This window comes from Zosterops lateralis, assembly GCF_965231275.1.
Source record: "Zosterops lateralis genome assembly, chromosome: 21".
Classification (NCBI taxonomy): Eukaryota; Metazoa; Chordata; class Aves; order Passeriformes; family Zosteropidae; genus Zosterops; species Zosterops lateralis.
The window spans coordinates 8,716,768-8,737,996 of NC_139781.1; the positions used below are offsets into that span (position 1 = coordinate 8,716,768).

General features: G+C 46.9%; 2 protein-coding genes across 3 annotated transcripts in view; both read right to left on the reverse strand.

The window, feature by feature from the left end:
- The window catches only part of ARHGEF9 (Cdc42 guanine nucleotide exchange factor 9), a 50,651-nt gene extending 38,016 nt beyond the window's left edge, over nt 1-12,635 (reverse strand). For both annotated transcript variants that reach the window (XM_083876269.1, XM_083876268.1), the window contains exons 1-4: nt 12,449-12,635; nt 7,813-7,992; nt 5,475-5,707; nt 1,128-1,257 (exon numbers count right to left, since the gene is read on the reverse strand). In XM_083876269.1, the coding sequence (XP_083732395.1) occupies nt 1,128-1,257; nt 5,475-5,707; nt 7,813-7,992; nt 12,449-12,523 (618 nt within the window). In that variant the 5' untranslated portion in view covers nt 12,524-12,635. The remainder of the gene's footprint in view (nt 1-1,127; nt 1,258-5,474; nt 5,708-7,812; nt 7,993-12,448) is intronic.
- MTMR8 (myotubularin related protein 8) overlaps nt 1-21,229 on the reverse strand; it is a 277,728-nt gene that overhangs the window by 65,972 nt on the left and 190,527 nt on the right. The gene's annotated exons all lie outside the window — the stretch shown is intronic.

A 21,229-nucleotide genomic window follows, 5' to 3' on the forward strand; every position in this document is an offset into this window, starting at 1 on the left:
ATCACTACACACAGGGCTGGCTCAGAAATATCTTTAAGTGGGAAGTCGTTTATAAAATGCAAATAGCATCTCGAACTCCAGTTTAACAGTTTGGCTTCCAGTCATGGAACAACCACCAGAAGGATTATCTTCATTTTCTTAACCTCTTTCCCTCCTTCCTCCCCATTGATACAGCACAGAGACAAAATGCACACAGAGTTTGCTCCAAGAATCACTGCAACCACAAAAGTCACTGCAGGTTGTCAGTGATGAAATTGGAAATGAGCTCTGGATTTTCTGTATTAAAGTTCAAGTACCACCCTAAAGTCACCATTGTGCCTTTCCCTTCTTCCTTTCCAGTGACACAACACAGAGGCAGAATCATATACAGAGTTTGCTCCAAGAATCACTGCAACCACAAAAGTCACTGCAAGTTGTTAGTGATGAAATTGTTACTGGAGCCTGGATTTTCTGTATTAAAGTTCCAGCACCACCCTAAAGTCACCACTGTGTCTTTCCCTTCTTCCTCCCCAGTGACACAGCACAGAGGCAGAATGCAGAGAGTTTGCTCCAAGAATCACTGCAACCACAAAAGTCATTGCAGGTTGTTAGGGATGAAATTGTTACTGGAGCCTGGATTTTCTGTATTAAAATTCCAGCACCACCCTAAAGTCACCATTGTGCCTTTCCCTTCTTCCTTTCTAGTGACACAGCACAGAGGCAGAATGCACACAGAGTTTGCTCCAAGTCTCACCTACTACCAGCTCTGAAATCACCAAAATCACTGCAGGTTGTGAGTGATGAAATTGTTATTGGACCCTGGATTTTCTGTATTAAAGTTCAAGTACCACCCTAAAGTCACCATTGTGCCTTTCCCTCCTTCCTCCCCAGTGACACAACAGAGAGACAAAATGCACAGAGTTTGCTCCAAGTCTCACCTACTACCAGCCCTACAATCACAAAACTCACTGCAGGTTGTTAGGGATGAAATTGGAACTGGACCCTGAATTTTCTGCTCAAGCACCACCCTAAAGTCACCACTGCGCCTTCTCCACCCCAGGCTTCATCCCAAACTGTGAGAAATGAACTCCAGGGTGTAAGATGATTCAAGACCAGCGTGGAACGTGCCCTTGGCAGGGTTACTGTACCTCCCAGTCCAGGACAGAGGCCTGCCACTGAGCGATCTTGTCGATGTTCTCCAGCCGCCGCTTGCGCTCGTTGATCTGGAGGGTGACGTTCCTCATCACGGCCAGGGCAGCAGCCACGTACCTGTAGTCACTGGGCACAGAGGGAAAGGCTGTCAGGGGCAAGCAGGACATGCCCAGGAGGCTGTCACAGCCCAAAGGGACACGGGAAGGGGTGACATTCAGTGCTCTGATGGGATTTTTCCATTGGGATTGTCACAACAAAGCAGCTCGATGGAAAATGGAATGGGGAGCTCAGTGTGGCCTCACTAAAGGTGAGCCCTTTCCAGAGTCAAGGTGCCCCACTGAAGAGCATTTTATATTCAGGCTGAACACTTTTACAGCCTCTGCCTTTGGGTCCAGATTTTTCTGGTTTTAAAATGAACATTTAGAGAAGGGTTCATTTAGACAAAGGCCAGAGCACCTTCCAAGCCACTCCCAGAGCAGTCGCCCCATGGAACTCACTCTCACTGCAGATTCAGGTCAGCAAATCAAACAACTCTTTTTTTTTTTTTTTTTTTTTCCCTGCGTGGCCCTGTGAGTGCAGTAACACAGAGTGAGAACAGGCTCCTGCCAGGGCCACTGAGGATGATGATCAGTCTTTTCAAAAAGTGATGCTGAAATCGATGCCATCGATCCCTGCCCTGTGCCTGCTTTTCCATTCCAAGGAGCTGTAATGTTCATTTCCATGGGGAAGACAGGCAAGGCCAGCTGCCACACCACCACCACAAGGGATTATTAACTTAAGGGCTGCTATTGATTGCTGACTAATGAGAAAAACTGCCATCTTGGGCAGCTGCAGGGGGAATGGCTTTATTGATTATTGCTAAGGATTGTGCTGGTGACAGCTAAAAGAGGGGTGAATGCTGGGAATTAGATCCCCTCTCCCTGTGTTCCCAACAGGATAAATACCAAGAAACAAACACGCTGTGATGTACAAAAAAAAAAAAAATATTATTTGCTCTTTTGGCATCATCCTTGAGCTGAGTTTTCATTTTTTTTTTCTTCAATTCTTATGTCAAAATTCTAGGTGTGGTTTAAAATAATACCAGAAATTCCAGGAATTTCAGCAAAATAAAGGAAAATAGAGGATGGGCTGTGTGATTTATCCATCACAGAGAGGTGCGGGTGGGAAGGGACCTTAAAGCCCATCCAGCTTCACTCCCTGCCATGGGCAGGGACACATTCCACTGTCCCAGGGACACCTTTCACTGTCCCAGGGACACCTCCCACTGTCCCAGGGACACCTTCTACTGTCCCAGGGACACCTTTCACTGTCCCAGGGACATCTCCCACTGTCCCAGGGACATCTCCCAGTGTCCCAGGCTGCTCCAAGCCCTGTCCAACCTGGCCTTGGACATTTTCAGGGGTGGAAGGGATGGTGCTACACAATGAAGAACTTGTGCCTCCCTTTGTGTGAACATCTGTGTGAAGGGAAATTGGTTGTGTAAAGCAGGAAAGGAGCTGTGCCAGGGGGACATCAGGGTGCTCTGCAGAATATCCATGATTTCTTTAGGGAAACAGGGAATTCCCCATGACCAGGAAGATTCTGGAAAGGCAGAGAGAGGTGCAGCACAAACCAGTCACTGATGCTCTCCCAGCAGTGATTCTCATGCTCAGAATGAAGGGCAGAGTCTCCTCAGAATGTTCCCCCATTCCCAACTGCAGCTCCCTTCTGCTCTGGGGACTCTCAGGATCCCAGCAAGCTGCACTTACGACCTTCCTATATTTAATTCATATTAAGCTGGAATAGATCTTTTAAGAGGTGAACAGATGTGGCTTTGTGAAAAATTCAAATGAAGCAGGCTGCAAACAGGCAGCAGTTGGAGGGAGGCAGGCTCTGAGCTCTCCCCCATCCTGCTGCCTCTGTGCAGAGTGGGATGGTGCCAGCCTTTTATCTTGGGAACGCTAATTCCCCAATTCCAGTGAGAAAACCCCAGCAGTGTTTTCCTGTCACGCTGTAATGGAGAAAAGACTCGGGACTGAACTTTTTTGGGCTCCCAGCCCATGTCTGTGGCAGAGCTGGCAAAAACTTAGAAGAAAAAAAAAAACCCAACAGAAGCCATGAGGCAATAATAGGATCCCATTAACCGTGAGATGAAGGTAAATAAATGGTTTGTCGATTCTATTGGGGCTGCAGTGGCCACTTCCCAGTGCTCCATCAGCATCCAAGTCTAGATCCTTGCCAAGAATCACATTTGCCACCTCTGGGGAGTGTGGGCTGATTTCAGCATTGTCCTGACCTGGTGCAGGGAAAATCCACAGCCCTGCAGGTGTGGTGGTGGTGAAAAGGAAGGAAAAGAGGATCATGTTCCTCTGTTAGATGAAGGTTTTCCTGTTTTACCATGTTTTGCCTCACTCCAGGGCTGGGATTTGGCACTGGTTCTGTGCAGGGACAGGTTTTCTCCCTGTGCTGTTACTCCTCCTAATGCAAGGTGAGTACAGCCCACCCTGCCCTCCCTTCCCTTCCCAGAACATGGAGAAAGCAGAGAAACAGAGTGTCCATGGCAATGCAGTGACACACAGCTCTCAGGCTGAGTCACCCAACTGCTGCTGCACCACAGGAGAGCTCCCAAGGCTCCTCAGAACACGACTCTGTGTGATTATTTAACGACATGGCGAGTTTAAAACAATCCCAAAGGGACACAGGAATGTGCTTCCAAAATAACCCAACCCTGGTGTTATCACACTGCCCACATCCTTTTTGCTGTGGCTCCAAAATAACTCACAGAAGGTCATTTTAAACACCCTCCTGCTTGGGAAGCCACATCTGAGCTTGTGGGTCCTCATGTGGCTGCTGAGGGGAAAACCCACAACCTGTGGGATCCCAGAGCTGCTTTTGGATGGCCCAAAGTTCCCATGAGTCCATTCCAAGTTTGATTTGGTCTTTGGAAAAGCAGGGATTGGATCTGAAGCCAAAGGCTTGTCCAAATTGGTGATTTGGGGCATTTGGCTGCCCTGAATCACTCAGATTGTGGGTCAGGTCCAAGGAAATCAATGTATCTCTGTTCACATCACACTTCCGCTCCTCTAGAGCTGAGTTTGGGAAAAACAAGCCATCAAACACTTGCAGAAGTTTCTGAAACATCTCTGTTTTTTTTTCTGTTCTCACTTGCTTTTAAATGGGTTTTGGAAAAAGGGAGAAAATTGGCAGGGCAGGAGCAAATCTGCTCTTACAGAGGCTGATTTTTCTTCCACCTTATTTTCACAGGAGTAAATCCCAAGTGGTAGCACAGACACTGCTGCTGATTCACACTGTCAGCCAGCCAGGCTGATTGCCCTCAGAGCAGCAAAAGAGATCCTGGAAATTTTGGGAAGCAATCAAACTGCAGGTGCTCCTCTGAACCCAAACCTCATGGCAAAACCAGAGACAGGACTGGGCTGAAAAGCTGAGCAGGTTTGGAGCTGTCCCACATCAGACTCCAGCTGCAGATCCTGGCCCTGTTCTCACTGTGTGCCCAGTTCTCCCCAGGAGCAGGGAAGGAACCTCTCAGACCACTGAATGCTCATCAGTCATTTTTCCAGTGGAACTGGTAACACCAGAAAGTACATCCAAGGGTAATTAGTTCACAGGTCTGATTAGAACAGAGCTGAGAGTGTCTCCATTGAGAATTGCTGCTTTGAGAACTCAACTGGCTGCTGACCCTTTGTCCTGCTCCCGTTTAGCCAGGATGTCACAGGGACAAAGAGCTGGACAGAAAACCCCAATCCTTGGGTGGGGAAGAGCACTGGACAGAAAACCCCAACCCCTGTGTGGGAAGGAGCACTGGACTGAAAGCCCTACCTGGGACAGAGCAGTGGACAGAGAAAGCCTCAAGCCCTTTGAGGGAAGCAGCCCTGGACAGAAAGCCCCAACCCTGTGTGGGAAAGCGCCTTGGACAGAAAACCCCAAGCCCAGTTGTGAAGGAGCCCTGGACCCCAAGCCCTGCTGGGAAAGAGCAGTGGACAGAAAGCCCCAGGCCCTTTGGGGGAAGCAGCACTGGACAGAAAGCCTCAAGCCCTTTGAAGGAAGGGGCTGGACAGAAAACCCCAAACTTTATGTGGGAAGGAGCACTGGACAGAAAGCCCCAAACCCTGCTGGGAAGGAGCAGTGGACAGAAAGCTCCAGGCCCTACGTGGAAGGGGGCCCTGCACAGAAAGCCCCAGGCCCCCCAGGCCCTGTTGGGAAGGAGCAGTGGACAGAAACCCCCAGACCCTTCTGTGAAGCAGCCCTGGACAGAAAGCCCCAGGCCCTTTGGGGGAAGCAGCACAGGACAGAAAACCCCAAACCCTGCTGTGAAGCAGCCCTACACCCCATTCCTGCCGCGTTACCTGTGCTCCTGGGCCGTGTACTTGAGCAGCTCGGCCAGCTGCAGGGGGTACTTGCAGATCTTCTGCACGGGCGTGAGCAGGAAGCCGTCGATGGCGATGTCGATCATCTGCTGCAGCAGGCGGCACGCCTCGAAGAAGTGCTGGTACCTGCTGTCCTTCGTCAGCTTGGAGAGCTCCATGCACGCGTCCAGGTGGTTGTTACAGTACTCAGAGTAGATCCAGAAGCCGTCTTGCTGTGAAGGCAGAGGGAGGAGCACAGGTCAAGGCAGAGACATGGTTGATCGATGCCACAGCAGGGCTGGGAAGGGCAGGGTTTGATGGGATGTTGGGAGAAATTCCTGCTGGGAGGCTCTGGGATGGAATTCCCAGAGAAGTGATATTGCCATAATCCCTAGACTTCTGATAATAGTTTACATACCTTCCTCTCCCAAAACAATCTATATTGTTTTCATTTCTCTTGGTGATAGACTCCTGTATTGACCACTGGAGTCAGAGAGGTGTTCCTCTCAGTGACCAATCCTTGACCAAATCCCAAATACCATATAAACCCTAAATCACAATAAACTGCTCTCTTTTCCCTGCTTCTACCTGACGGGTGAGTGTGGTTCTTTTTGTGTCCCTAAGTGTGACAAAGCTGTGGCTGCCACATCCCTGGAAGTGTTCAAGGATGAGCTTGGAGAATCCCAGTCTAGGAAGGTTGTCCTGCTCACAGCAGGGTCTGGAATAAAATGATCTTCCCAACTCAACCCTGCCAACCCAAAGCAGTCTGGGGTTGTATGAAAACACAGCCCAAGCAGGAGGAAGGACGGATCCTACAGGGCCTCTCCTGTTGGGAAGAGGTGCTGGAAAAAGAGGGACCAAGGTCTGTGTGTTAATGTGAGCCCTGCACTGAGCTGTGCTCGTTCTCACCTTCAAAATGTGCAGGGAGGGTTTGAAAGGCACAACCCAGCAGAGCTCTGGCTTTAGTAAGACAAGACAACAACATTGTTATTTCTAGAGCTCTTTCCTTGAAAGGTCCTGAAGGACCTGGCAAGTTTTTTGAGGATGGGTATGTTTGAAATTCCCTTTACCAACAGGGAACCCAAGGCACTGTGTGGATTTCCCCAGAAAACACTAAATATGAACAAAAAACCCACTCACACATGTGCCCCTCCACCTTTTGGATTGATCTAACAAGTTTTCTGGTGTCTGTTTTGTTGGAAATGTCCTTTTTCTGCCTTCACTGACCACAGACTGTCACCTTTAACTTGGGTTTGATCCATCTGGGCCATGCAGACATAGGGATGAGAAGGCAGAGAAAGATTTCAGTGGGAAGAAGATGGGACCACAAATTAACTCTGAGACAGCCCAGGTAAAAGTCAGGTGTTGCAAACCAGCCAGTTCCACCGAGCTGTGGCCAATGCCTTCCAAAGAAAGGACAGATTCTATTGAGCCAAGCAATTATTTCCCAGTCCCTGAGGGTCCAAACAAGCTGCTCCTCTGGGAACAGGGATCCAATGTCCTTCCCATCCCTACAGCCGACCCAGCCACACACTGACAGCTCTCTCTTCCTGAAGAAAATGAGGAATAAGATGCTTTGGAGATCTCTAAACATCCTCACCCCTCGGTTTCCCAAATGGCTGAGCAGGGATAATTTATCAGGAGTTTATCAGCCAGCTCTCAGCCCCTGTCTGGTGACAGGCAAGTGTCACATCTCCCTCGGAATCGCAGCACAATTCCTGCTATTGTCACTATCAATGAATTGACAGCACAGCCTCAAGTCATGACATTTGAGCTACTGATTCTCACCAAGATTTCGTACATCTTCCCAGCACAGAGGTGGAGTGTGACACTGCTTTTTGCAGGCTCTGATAAGAACCAGCCATGTTAACACCTCATGTACCTTCTCAGAGGAAACCTCAATGAGAGACTCAGGGATGTTTATAAGATGCTGTGAAACTCTTTAGGGATGTCCTGCTGAAGTTTCAGGAATGTTTATCAGCAGTTTCCACGATAAGCAGTGGAATTGTTGTCCTGGCACAGCACAGGAGCTGCAGCACCTGTGAGCTCTGATACCCAGGGCTGGTGTTTGTTTGACATTTCCTGACACATTTATAACATTAGCCAATTTATCAGCTCCTGCAGGAAGTGCTTTATGGAACATTAGGATGGGCAAAATCCTCCAGGTATGTTCTCATCCATGTGATTCAGATGTACTGGGGATTATCCAAACTGCATATCCAAGCTCTGGATCTCACAAAGCACATGGAGAACCATGGAGCAATCTCTGATATGTTCCTAGAAGAGATTTTTGCCCTTCTGTGCTTTCCTCCTCCCTCCCAGTGCCCAGAGAACTCACATGTTCCAGGAAGCAGGGCCCAATCTCACTGAGATGAGGGTCCTCGTTGTTGTACTGCTTCTCCAGGTCCCGCACAAACCCCATCTGAAACCTGTAGATGTCTTCGATGTTCCCAAAGATGATTTTCAGCTGCTCGTCACTGAACATGTCCCTCCTCTTCCGGCACTGCTTTAAGTAACCCTGGGAGAGAGTGAGAAAGGAGGGTTTGCAGAGAGCAGTAAAATCCAGGGGGCAGCCCCAAGGGGTGTGTTCAATGGTCCTGCAGACCCCACTGCATCCAACACCTCCAGGTCTCCTAAAAACATTGCTGCTTCCACGTCCTGCACAGCTCCCACAGAAAGCTCTGAGGGGCTGTTTGAGCCTGCTCTGATTTCTCCTTTCAGCCCAGTAATCAGGAAAAATAAAGTGTTTAATACCATCATCAAGCTCTGTTTAATATCTTTATCAACAACCTGGATGAGGGGATCGAGTGCACCCCCAGCAAATATCATCATCAAGCTCTGTTTAATATCTTTATCAACAACCTGGAATGAGGGGATCAAGTGCACCCCCAACAAGTCTGTGGCTGATGTGCTGGAGGGTGGGAAGGCTCTGAGCAAATCCTCTCATCCTCCCACACTTCACCTGTCAGGATGATCATCACTGAACCACAGAATTGTTAACGCTGGAAAAGATCTTTAAGATCATCGAGTCCAACCAGAATGATTCAGACCAGAAACTCTGCAAGGCCAAATCTCAGATGCTGCAACAGGCCTGGTCCGTTCTGGAAATAAACAGCACAGGGGTCAGCAGGAGATGACTTTGCTTACTTTGCTTGTCTTTATTATATAGGAAGGGGAAAAAAATGAAGGGAAGAAAACGCCAGCAGCTCCAGTGGAAAGGCTAAATTTGGGAACTCGGGATGCTTAGTCACACAGCCACGCTGCCAGCTGGTGACACGCAGCTGCTGGGCCACAGTGAACATTGGAACCCTGCAATGAACTGTCCTTCAGCCTCACCATGTGCTTCCTGCCAGGGAGAACTTCAAACGTGAATGAGAAATGGAACTTTGGCCGACCTGGCCTGGACCCAACCTCTGCCATGTCCAGCTCAGCTCGGAGGATGTCGTCACCCTGAATTTCCTGCCTTTTTCAGCTGAGAAGTTTGGGTTATGGAACACCTTCTACACTTTCTAATGTAGGCCTCTCTTCCCCCCAGGAGCTCCTTGATGAGTCATTTCCCTGGGTTTCCCTCTCTCATTTTCCAAGGCCACAAGGAATGGGAGCAGACTGCTTCCCACGCCGCGGGACGGTCACAAGGCAAACCAAAATCCAGGCTGGGGAGAAATGACACAGAGCATCTCTCCAGGCAGATTTTCCTGTTTAACTGCTGATCTCAGGAAAAAAACTAAGGAAAAAGCCAGGAAAAAGCCAAGAAAAAAACAGGAAAAAGCTCTCCCTGTGCCTGTGGGGCAGTGTCCCCTCACTCTGCTCTCTGCCATCCCCCTTTCCCCAAACACAGGAGCATCTCCCAGCCCTGGGGTTGCCATTGGCTGCAATTCCCATCCTCACTATTCCCACCCTCCCTGTGCTGCTTCATCATTTCTCTGGAGGAGCTGAAGCAGCACATTTCTGTGCAGGCACCTCTGAAAGCAGCACAGGGAGAATAAAGGAATGAGAGGAGTTCCCAAGCCTCGTCCTCTCTGTGCGTTTGAAGGAGGTTTCCAGCACAAGGCAGGTAAAGGAGACTGAAGATCCTTCCATAACACACAGCAGAGGAGGCTGCTGCAGAGTTTTTCCAGTAAATTTATTTCTGTTACATAAAACAATGTCATCTTCCTTCTGCTCATCCCGTCAGGTTTGCTCAGAGAAGGGATAGCTGACTGATGAGCAGATGCTGGAGAGTGTTTTGCTCAATGAAGACCTAAAAATAGCTGCCAAACTGGCTTGTCTTTGAAGTACTTTTCCATGTAGTCCCTGAAGTATAGGCCACAGTTGGGCAGGGTGTGCAGGAGGTTAAGTGCTAAGTTTTCTTCACCCCACAGCAGGTTGAGAGACAGCCAGGAGAAGTGGTCAGTCCGTCCGTCAGTCAGTCAGTCAGTCCGTCCGTCCGTCCGTCCGTCCCTCCATCCATCCATCCATCCATCCATCCATCCCTCCATCCCTCCCTCATCCATCCCTCCATCCCTCCCTCCATCCATCCATCCCTCCATCCATCCATCCATCCATCCATCCATCCATCCATCCATCCCTCCATCCATCCATCCCTCCCTCCATCCATCCATCCATCCATCCATCCATCCCTCCATCCATCCATTCCTCCATCCATCCCTCCATCCATCCCTCCATCCATCCCTCCATCCATCCATCCATCCATCCATCCATCCATCCATCCATCTTGTCTGGTTGAGAGGTGAGGGAGAGAAAAAGGAGGCTGCAGGCTGTAACTTCAAAGTCAGTTGTGATGATATTCCAGATTTTTTCCTCTCTGAACCAGTTTTGGCCCATTTACACTGCCCTGGAACCATCCCTGAGCCAGGCCCAGCAGCACTTGGGCTGTAAACCATTGCTCCCTGTGCAGGGCTCCCAGCACACAGGTGAGGGTCCCAGTCCAGCCCCAGTTCTCCCAGTCCAGTCCCAGTTCTCCCAGTCCAGCCCCAGCTCTCCCAGTCCAGCCCCAGCTCTCCCAGTCCAGCCCAGCTCTCCCAGTCCAGCCCAGCTCTCCTAGTCCTGCTGTGTCTGTTCCCACCTGTGAGAGCTCTCAGAGCCCTCCCCAGGCCAAGGATTGCTGTGATCACCCTGAGCACAATGAGCCTCTCTCCAGCCAGGCACAGCCCATCGCTGCCCAGATGAGAATGCCCATCTCAATCCTCCTCCCTGCTCAGCTGAATCATTTCCTGGTGCTCCAACCTGCAGCTAAGATTTATCCCCTCAATCCCAGTCTGCATCACACAGAGATGATCACACAGAAAGAGCTTTGTGGATCTCTCCAGTCTGGGCTCCATCATTAGGGGCAGTAAATCAGTGTTTCCCACTGCAGCTGAACCTCCCTGAGAATCCCAACTGGCACAAACACGGTGACATGGCTGGAGATACAAGTTACTGCTTCTTTCATTTCCAACAGAATAGTGCAAATGCAGGAAAAGGAAAAATATGTGGAAAAATATCCATCATTAGGGGCAGTAAATCAGTGTCCCCCACTGCAGCTGAACCTCCCTGAGAATCCCAACTGGCACAAACACGGTGACATGGCTGGAGATACAAGTTACTGCTTCTTTCATTTCCAACAGAATAGTGCAAATGCAGGAAAAGGAACAAAATGCACACAACATGTGGAGAAGTGCCTGCAGCTCTTCCCTTCTCCAGTGCAAAGCTCCCTGACCGAAATAGCACATTGAAATTAAGCTCATTTGTTTCCCGATTGAAATCCCAAGGCTCTCCCATATTTGCAAAGTGTCATGGATGCTTTTTGGATGGCTGCTCTGCCTCACCGAGAGACGAGCAGCGAGGATGAAGGAAGGAGGACATTCCTCTAAGCACAATCCACAAGGGGCTTTCCCCACATTGACTGGGCTCACTAAATCCTAAACACTGCGAGGGATGAGCTGAAAGCCATCCCCAGACTTTGATTTCGGAGCTAACGAACTTCTGCCTCTCAGTGATAAGGACATCTCTACACACAGTGCCCAAACTCTCTGGCACAGCCCCTTCCTAAACTCCAGCACCACAGACTCTGCACCTTGGGCTCAGCTCAGGGCACTAATCCTGAATTTCAGGGGTTGGAGAGGTTAATTGTAACCTAATAAACAATAAATAAGTTGCGGATTTGTGGGGTCAGTCACTAAAGTCCATTTCTTGCTGGTTCCCTTCATCATTTCCCATGGTGGAAATGTTTTGCCTTCAGTCTCGCCCTAAAAAAGCAAATGGGGACCATCCTGAGCCAGGGAAAATTGTGAACCCGACATGAAAGGCACAGATGACACGGGTAACTGATTGGTTTAATTACAACCTCATTTCCTCAATCACAAGTTCAAAAGTAGATGGCATTGGGTTTTAATTAAGAGGACTGCTTGAAGGATCTCAACCTCATCATGTTTTAGTCAAAGAGCCATGGAATAAAGGTCAGGAAATTGCACTTCTGCTTAATACAAACTAAAGGAATTATCAGATCCAGCAGGAAATTCTCGGAGCTGTCAATACATATTGACAGATGCTGCTCCTCCATTAGACACAGTCCTCAGACACTTCAGCTTGTTCCCAAATCACCCAAACAAACCCAGGGACAAACCTGGGCTCAGCCCTCGCCAACCCCTGCCCTGGGCAGGTGTGCCAGGTACTTCATGGATATCCCTGAGGTGTTTGATGCACTGGGGACAAACACAGAACAGCCCCCAGATACCCCACAGATGTCCCTGAGGTTTTTGATGCACTGGGGACAAACACAGGACAGCCCCAGGTACCCCACAGATGTCCTTGAGGTGTTTGATGCACTGAGGACAGACCCACACACAGTCCCCAGCCCCAGGTACCCCACAGATGTCCCTGAGGTTTTTGATGCACTGGGGACAAACACAGGACAGCCCCAGGTACCTCACAGATGTCCTTGAGGGGTTTGATGCACTGGGGACAAACACAGGACAGCCCCCAGCCCCAGGTACCTCACAGATGTCCTTGAGGTGTTTGATGTAGTGGCGCTCGGTGCTCATGATCTCGTTGATGACGTTGGCTCTCATCTGGTCGCGGTTCTGCACGGTCCTGCCCAGGCACAGGCAGTCGGCGCTGGGGTCCAGGTGGCCGTTCTGCACCTCGCTGGTTCCCTCCTCCACCCCATCCTCCTGGTTCACCCACAGCTGCAGGACAGAGGAGACAGCACAGGGGTTATTGCCAACAGCACCTCAGGGGGCTCAGGGAGGTGTTGGATCCACCCCTCCTCACCCCACAGAGCTCCCAGCCCACGCTGCCCAGCTCCAAACTGGGGAAAGCAGCCCCAAACTGGTACAAGGAGCCCCAAACTGGTGCAAGCAGCCCCAAATGCTCCCCATACACTCCCCATCCCAGAGTGGATTGCCAGTCCTGGCTGCTTTGATCCCAAACATCAAACCATCCTGTGCCAGGGTGAAGAGATGCTGCCGAGAGCTCCAGACTGAGATGGACACAAGTAAAACAGAGCAGCCTGAGGAAAACTGCAGCTGCTGGTGGCCAGCACTGCTGCCCCAGCTCCTGACACCTCCAGCTGGGGATTCTCTGAATGGGAGGATCCCCTGGAACAGGGATAAACCTTTCCCCAGAGACTGATCTGAGGTGGAGATGTGATCTGCTGGTGGCCAGCACTGCTTCCTCAGCTCCAGCTGGGAGTTCTCTGAATGGGAGAATCCTCTGGAACAGGGATAAAATTTACCCCAGGGACTGATCTGCTGGTGGCAAATACTGCTGTCCCAGCCCCTGCCACCTCCAGCTGGGGATTCTCTGAATGGGAAGATCTTCTGGAACAAAGATAATCATCTCCCCAGGGACTGATCTGCTGGTGGCCAGCACTGCTGCCCCAGCTCCTGCCACCTCCAGCTGGGGGTTCTCTGAATGGGAAGATCCTCTGGAACAGAGATAAACCTTTCCCCAGAGACTGATCTGAGGTGGGGATGTGGCTGGTGCAGAGATCTCAAGTGCACCTCAGCTCTGGGTTGTGTCTGTGGAGCTCTGTCACCTCCCAGTCCAGGGGCTGTGGAGGAGCCCTGATCCCATTTCTCAGCAGTTTTCCTCACCAGCTCACAGGGACAGCCTTCCTGGCTCAGGAAAATCCCACAGCTCAGAATCCCAGGACTGGGATCCCCAAATTCTAAAAAACATGGAATGGACACCCTAAAACCTGGGGGCTGAGGGCAGCCTGGGACAAATGCACTGGGCCCTGACAATTACAGTGAAAAAGGATCTCTGTGTTTTCAGCACACTGAGGCTTCCTTCTAAAATAAAATTTAAAAAAAAAATCCATAGAAATTGCAAATTGCAGCTCTCTCCTGTGTGAACCAGCCTGTGCTCTGCACACACCATACGGATCAAGGGCTCCTTCTGTTACCTTTTCCCACGAAATCTGCTTAAAATAACTCTGATTGACTCAAATTGGGCTCAGGGTAGTTTGTAAACAAACATTAAATAAAGCTTAGAGCTGACAGAAATACCCCAGTCTTTCACAGACCACCTCAGCTGGGATGGAAATGAAGCCACTTCTCTCCTCAGCATTTGAACTCCTCAAATCCTGGGGATTTTCAAACCTAAAAATACTTTTTTTTTTTTTTTTTTACTTTTTTTTTTTTTTTTTTTTTTTTTTTTTTTTCTGTGAGCAGTGGAACTGTCCACATGCAGAGTACAAGGAGAGCAGGCAGCATCATTAACCTGATCTTCAGGCTTCCTTTCAGTGTTAATAATTTCTCCTGCTTTCCCCATTATTCAGCTTCAATTGGGCTTTGCAGAGATTGTAAAGGGCAGTGTTCCTGTAAATGAGGGAAGTAAAAACCTCCAAACCTGCCCCTGCTCCTTTCCCAACCAACAGATTTTCTGCTAAACCATCTCTTGCAGGGCAATAATGTTCTGTCCTCCCACAGGGAGTTGTAAAGGCCAAAAAAATAAAAAAGAAAAAAGAAAAAAACAAAAGCCCCAAACCCTTTAGTAGGGTGTTAATGATGCTGCAAATCTGGGGGATAAAATAGTGATCCAATCCCATCACACACAGTGGAATTAAAAATAAATTTTAAAATAAATTTTAAAATAAAGTAAAAATAAATTTTAAAAGAATAAATAAATAAATAAAGATAAATGTAAAAATAAATTAAAAATAAATTTTAAAATAAAGTAAAAATAAATTAAAAATAAATTTAAAAATAATAAATAAATAAATAAAGATAAATGTAAAAATAAATTAAAAATAAATTTTAAAATAAAGTAAAAATAAAGTAAAAATAAATTTTAAAATAATAAATAAAAAAATAAATAAATATGTAAAAATAAATTTAAAATAAATTTTAAAATAAAGTAAAAATAAAGTAAAAATAAATTTAAAAATAATAAATAAATAAATAAAAATAGATGTAAAAATAAATTTTAAAATAAATTTTAAAATAAAGTAAAAATATAGTAAAATAAATTTAAAAATAATAAATAAATAAATAAAAATAAAGTAAAAATAAATTAAAAATAAATTTTAAAATAAAGTAAAAATAAATTTTAAAATAATAAATAAATAAATAAAAATAGATGTAAAAATAAATTAAAAATAAATTTTAAAATAATAAATAAATAAATAAATAAAAATTTAAAAAATAAATTTTAAATAAATTTAAAATAAATTTAAAAATAAATTTAAAAAAAAAATAAAAGAAGTGCTGCTGCTGAGCAATGTCCCTGTTGGGGTAAGTGACCCTGGGGGACATCAGGGCCACCAATTTCAGTGCTGGGAACACCTGGGGGGACCCTGAGAAGGACAAATGGATCCAGAAAGGACAGAATGGAACAGGGATGTGTCCTGACAGCTCCACTGGCATTCCAAACCAAACAGATGTGAAAAATCCAGCAGGACTAGCGAGGGGATTAAACCATGGCTGGAAGTTTAAAATAACTTCTCAGCCTGATTTTCTTCCCTTACAGAAATGGATTTTTCAGCTTCCCAAACCCAACCAGAGCAGCCTGTTACCAAGTCTGATGACATCCCACTTTGGCAGCAAAGTGTGTTTTTAAAGCTCTCCCTCCTGGAGAAAAAAAAAATTTGATTTTCACTTTAAATAAAAAGCCAGAAAGATCTAATCATTACAAGGCATGTGTGTGTAAGCCTGAGTTGTGAATCCTAAAAGCTTTGAAACTCCAAGGCAGACAGAAAACTTGCAAACTTTCATGATTCCTCAAATTCAGGCTGCCTTTTGTGCACAGCAGGAACAGTCCCTCCTTCCTCATCTGAGAATCTCACGAGTCCTGCTTTCTTCCTTAATGAAATTTTTTTGCTTCTTCCTGCAAGGATCTGTGTTCCCAAAAGGGAAAAATAAATACAGTTCTAGCCTAGATGATTTCTGCTTTATATTAAAAACAAATTCAACAATTTTATCAGCTCCAGAGGAAGCTGAAGGTGTTTCCACTCTGTGTTTTCTGCTGCTGGAAGGATGAATCCCACTGTGCTGTTCAAACACTCCTGTTTCCATCTCTGAAATTCCAGCAAGGATCCTTCTTCCAGGAAATCATTTGGATTTGGATTTGGGACCATGACTAATAAAATTTGAGGTGCAGTGGCAGCCCTGGCACTGACCTTGGGCCAGTCCCTGCAGCTGGAGGAGGTTTCCCCACCCAAATTCAGGGACAATCATAGAAAAAAAACTTCTGGAGGGGTTGAAATATGGGCTGAAAAGCATCACCAGAGTCTTGTTCTCACCCAAGACAGACCTGGGGCTGTGTTTGCTCCTCCAGCTCTGGAGGAGCTGGGCCATGCTGGGCACCTCAAGGGTTAATTGTCCCCTCTGTCCCAGTGCCACCAGCCCAGGCTGGGTCCTCTGTGCCTCAGTGACACTGATGGAGCTGCCGGTGACAGTGAGGTGGCACAGCCACGCTGGGGAGGTGCTGGCATTGCCCAAAACCTTCTGAAATATCAGATTGAGCTGATTTGGACAAAGTTGAAAACACTCCTGGTTTATCCCAGCACTTCTAACAGTGCTGGAATAAAACCCCTCTGCTTCACTTCACACACATGGGGCTCCCAAAAATGCTTCAAATGCCTCAATTTCCCTCCTTCCTGTGAAATCAAACCCCTGGAAAAAGGTCTGTCTGCTCCCCAACTTTCCAAATGGACACAAATGCACAAACACCCTCTCAGTGCAAATATCTCAGTTTTTAGAAAAGAAACTTCAAAATTCTAATTTTCTCCCAGTTTCCTCCCACCTTTCCCAGCACTCCCAGCTCAGGATGGGTGGCTGAGGATTTCCAGGGATGGGACAGGAGTTCCCTGGCAGCTCCTCAGCCCAAGAAACCTCTCCAGGTTCCCATCCTGAGCTCCTCAGGACTTCAGGGCTGTGGATTTGCACAGTGCTGGGACCCCCCACTGAATTCCTGCACCCAATGGTGCTGGTTTTAAGGACAAACAACAACTCTACAATAATAAATCCATGCTCTGTTTAAACACCTCTGCAATGCAAAACATCAGGGGCTGTAAAATCAAACAGGACTGGGAGTATTTCCCCAAGGCCATGAAGCCACCAAGTCCTGAGAGCCATTTCATGTCAAGAATTAATGAAAAGAAATCAGTGAAAACTAAAAAAAATAATCCCCAAACCAAACTAAGTTGTATAATGCTGGTCCTATGTGATGTTTCCCATTGAAAGGCCCCTTCTTTCAATGTGGAAGAGGAACAGGATTATCATGAGGCTCTCAATCCTATTTTCCAAATTCAGCCCTAACTGGGAAGTCATGACCAGCTCTTACGTAATGCAAGAACTTGCAGAGGCAGATAAAATTTAAAATAATCAAATAAAAAAGGCCCTTTTTCCCTAAGGATGGGTGTAGCCCCACATAAGACATTACCACAGATGGGCTTTAAGGTCCCTCCCAGCCCAAACCAGCCTGTGATTCTACGATATAAAATTTCTATAAATATAATTTATCAGCTTGCAGCTTCACCCAAATGGTGCATGAAATCACCCAGTGGCACTGGGCCAGCATCAGTGACCTGCAATTATTGCAGATTTACCCTGCTCAGTGCAGGCACTGCATGGAGAGGAGTTTTTTTCCTTCAACAGGCACCGAGGCTTGATGGTCTCACAATGATTATAAACCACAATAAACCAAATATTTTACCAGACAGCTGGATTATTAATCTGCTTCCACTGGATATTCAGGTAATATGATTCTCTATATTTTACAGGCAAAAAAGCAGCAAGATGGGGAATAACACCTGCAATACAGAGCAGGAACAACTAAAAGCTGAACCAAACTGCCCAGTAAATGCAAAAGCTGTCAGGGACTGGGACCAGGCTCTGAGTTCAGAGTCTCCTCTCCATAGCCCCTTAAAAGCTCACTCCAATTTATCCAGCACTTTTCCTTCAGCAGCAGAAAATAAAGTGGGTCAAAGGCAGTTTTTCAGCAGGAAAATCAATCTAAAATTACAACACTTGGGGGAACTGAGGCAGTGGTGAGAGAGAACACGGAGCCACCCCTGCACCTCTCCACCCCTGCACCTTCTCCTGGAAGAGGAGATTTTATCCCCCCTCCTTGCTCAAGCCTTGGCAGGACCATTTCTTCAGTCAGCAGATATTATGAGAAGCTGCAGTAAAAGCTCCTCAGCCCCAGTTTTGCTCTTTACTTTGGTTTAGTGACATAAGGAAAGGAGACTCAGCATTGCCGAGGTGAGAAGAAATATATTCTGCAAGCTCAGCCTGGTATCCAAAGAGACTAAGGAGAGCTTTGCACAGGAATAAATCCTCCCCTCTCTGCCCAGCACAGGGGCACTCTCTCATGTCTCTGAGGAAAGATTCCACTAAAAAAGTGTTACTCTTTTTATTTCTCTTGCAGTGGAAATATGTCAGAGCCCAAACACGAAGCTGTTTGGTTTCCTGTGTTTGGAGAGTCTCACCTGGGCTGTTTTGGAGCCTTGAGGAGGGGCTCTGCAATCAAAACTTTGTTTTGAGCCTTGCTGGGCTTTCTAAAGGAGACCTCAAGGTGTAACAATGGAATCCATGGACTGTTATTCTCTGCTGTAAATCCCTCCCTGCCAACACTGAGGTTGTTTTTCTGAGCCAGTGGCAATGTGTTAGTTATGCAAAAACTCATCAGTAGCCCATGATGTACAGACAGCCCAAGGCTCTGCCATCCACAGAGGAGAAAAAAAGAGGCATTTCCACCCCAATAATGTGAAATCTTGTTTGAAATTTTTGCTGGTTTTTTTTTTTTTTTTTTTCCAGCTGTTCCTCCCAACCTGTCAGACCACTGGAAGTTGACAGGATGTTCAAAGACACTGTGCAGCAAGCACAGACCCTGTGGGTGTCCATCCAGTGTGCTCAGAACAGGCACTAAAACACACCACAGACACCTTCAGCTGTCTAACCCTGGCTTGTTGCTCAATTTAAATTTAGTTCTGGAGTTCTTATCCACTTTTCTGACTTGGAGGGGTTTCATAACCTTCTCCCTGCAGAAATCATCCACCATTCCCTGCTGGCTCCAAATTTTACTTCTCCTATGCTGTGTTTTCTCTTCTTCCTTCAAAAAAAAATGTTTTATCATCCAGTTTCTCCTTGAAAGTTCCTGAGCTCCCAAACCTCTGTGGTTTTCTCTGCCCACTTTCCTTCTATCCACATCCCAAACTCCTTAAGAGGATTAGTGCAGGCGTGAGCAGGGAGACAACAATTGCTGTGTGTGCAGGGAATTCAGGAGCGGTTTTGTTTGCCACCCCTGGGCTGTCATGTAAAAAGAGGCCAAGGGAATCAGCAGGTTCCTGTTTTCCTCTCCACTTGCAAATGTGAAGTTCCCTGCTATGAGATTTCCTGAGTGCCAAAATGCTTTGCCAAAGGTTTTCAGATGATCTGGCTGGAGAGCAAGAAGTGTCAGACATCTCATTGCAAACTGGGTTCCCAGCCCAGTTTTGTCCTCAGAAGTGATTCAAAGGACTTTGAGAGGAGCCCAGCTGTGCAGTGGTCTTCTCCAGCACTCCTATTAGCACTTCCAAGTGGTCTGGAGTCTAAAAAATCCTGAATTTAATCCTGTTTGGGCTTTATACCTGTCTGCTCTGTCTGACATCTTTCACTTGAATTTATTCATATTCTATGCAACACACTGTTCTTTTTTTTCCTTCTGTGGCTTGCAGAAGAGAAATACAGATAGAAAGAAAAGCAATTATTTTGCAAGTAAAACTAGAACCACCCAGGCTAAATCAGGCAGTTTTCTGGCATCATCTTAAAAAAAAAAAAAGCAGGGCTCAAAGTACAACAGAGCAAAATGCTCAGATGATGGGAGTCATCATCTGCTCTTCTCGCAGTTCTTTCATTTCTTATTCAGCTGCTTTGGAAAGCTGAGGGGCAAAATCTTCCCCTCCAGCCTCCCTTTTCAAGACCTGCAGATAAAATGGGGCCAGAACTGTTGTTTTTAAATATTAATTGTCACTGAGGCAGCAGAGGCAGGAGGGGCAAGGGCAGATGTGTGGTCCCTGCCTGCCCTCAGTAAGTGATTTTTAGATGGAATAACTCAGCCAGGCTCTGGCAGAGCTGATGGAAGGATTAATTTCATTGGGATATTGGACAGAACAAGCAGGAAACCTGCCTGGTCAGGCTGTTGTGACCCTCAGCATCAAGGATGAGGATCCAGGATTTGTTCCAGACATTTGTCTGAGATTCACTGATTCCCCTCTCCTTTGCTCCCCACAAAGTTTCTAAAACCATCTTCCCAGGTGAGGGAAGAGATGGGGAATTCAGCCAAGACAAGTGATCAATCCATGGGTTGGGGCCATAAAGACACTGGTTCATTTGGTTTTCTGGTGTGTTTTTATAAAAAAACAGGACAGTGTTTTCTAGATTGTTCCTAAACCTCCCATGCAAAGTTTGTTTGTGACACCACACACCAAAGGGCTGTTAAATCTCCTCCCCAGAAGCACAAAGAAATCAACACTGGTCAGTGCACTGAGAGGTGAAACTGGCCCAGAATATTTCAGTGTTTAAATGAAGCAAACAAAATGAGATTGTTCTCGTTCAGCCTTTCCAGCTGCAGCACAGAGGAGCCCTGTTAGTGACACAGGTCAGGGCATTTCTGCAAAAGGTTTTCACCTCAATCACACCTGACACAAATCCATTTTCCAGACTTGTTGCCACCACCAGCTGCAGGGTCAGACTCCAAACACCAAACACAATTTGTTAGCCCAGGCCACAGTAACAGCATTAACTTTTTTTTGGGCAGCCCAGCTCCAGTTCCAGTCATGGATCTCTCACTCTTGGCACTGACCAGACACTGAGGAGACACAAGAGCTGCACCAGAAGGGGAAGAATTGTGTGCTGGGGAAGCAGCAACAAGCAGAAACCTCCTTGGAAAAGAAAACAGGCAAAGAAATGGGAATCAGCACCAGTGAGAACCAATGTGGGGTTGCAGGATTTTGTTAAAAGTTTCATTGTAAGTTTAGTATAGTTTTAGTTACCCAAGATGGGCCCCCTGTCTTGGAATTTCCTTCTTATCATAAGTTGATAAAGGTTTCTGTGCCTGTTTTTTTGCCCAAAGACTGTTCCCTATTGGTCCTTTCCCTGTGATGTTCCCTGCCCATCCTTCCCAATGTATCTTTTTTCTCTCTGTCCATCCCTGGAGTTCTTATCTCCAAGGTCCAGAAACTTCAAGGAGATTTGGCCAGTGGTTGGCAGATGCCCCAGGGACCCCTCCCCAATTTACCTTGGATTTGTTACTAGTAATGTAACCCAGTTGGGCATTTATTGCTTTGTTCT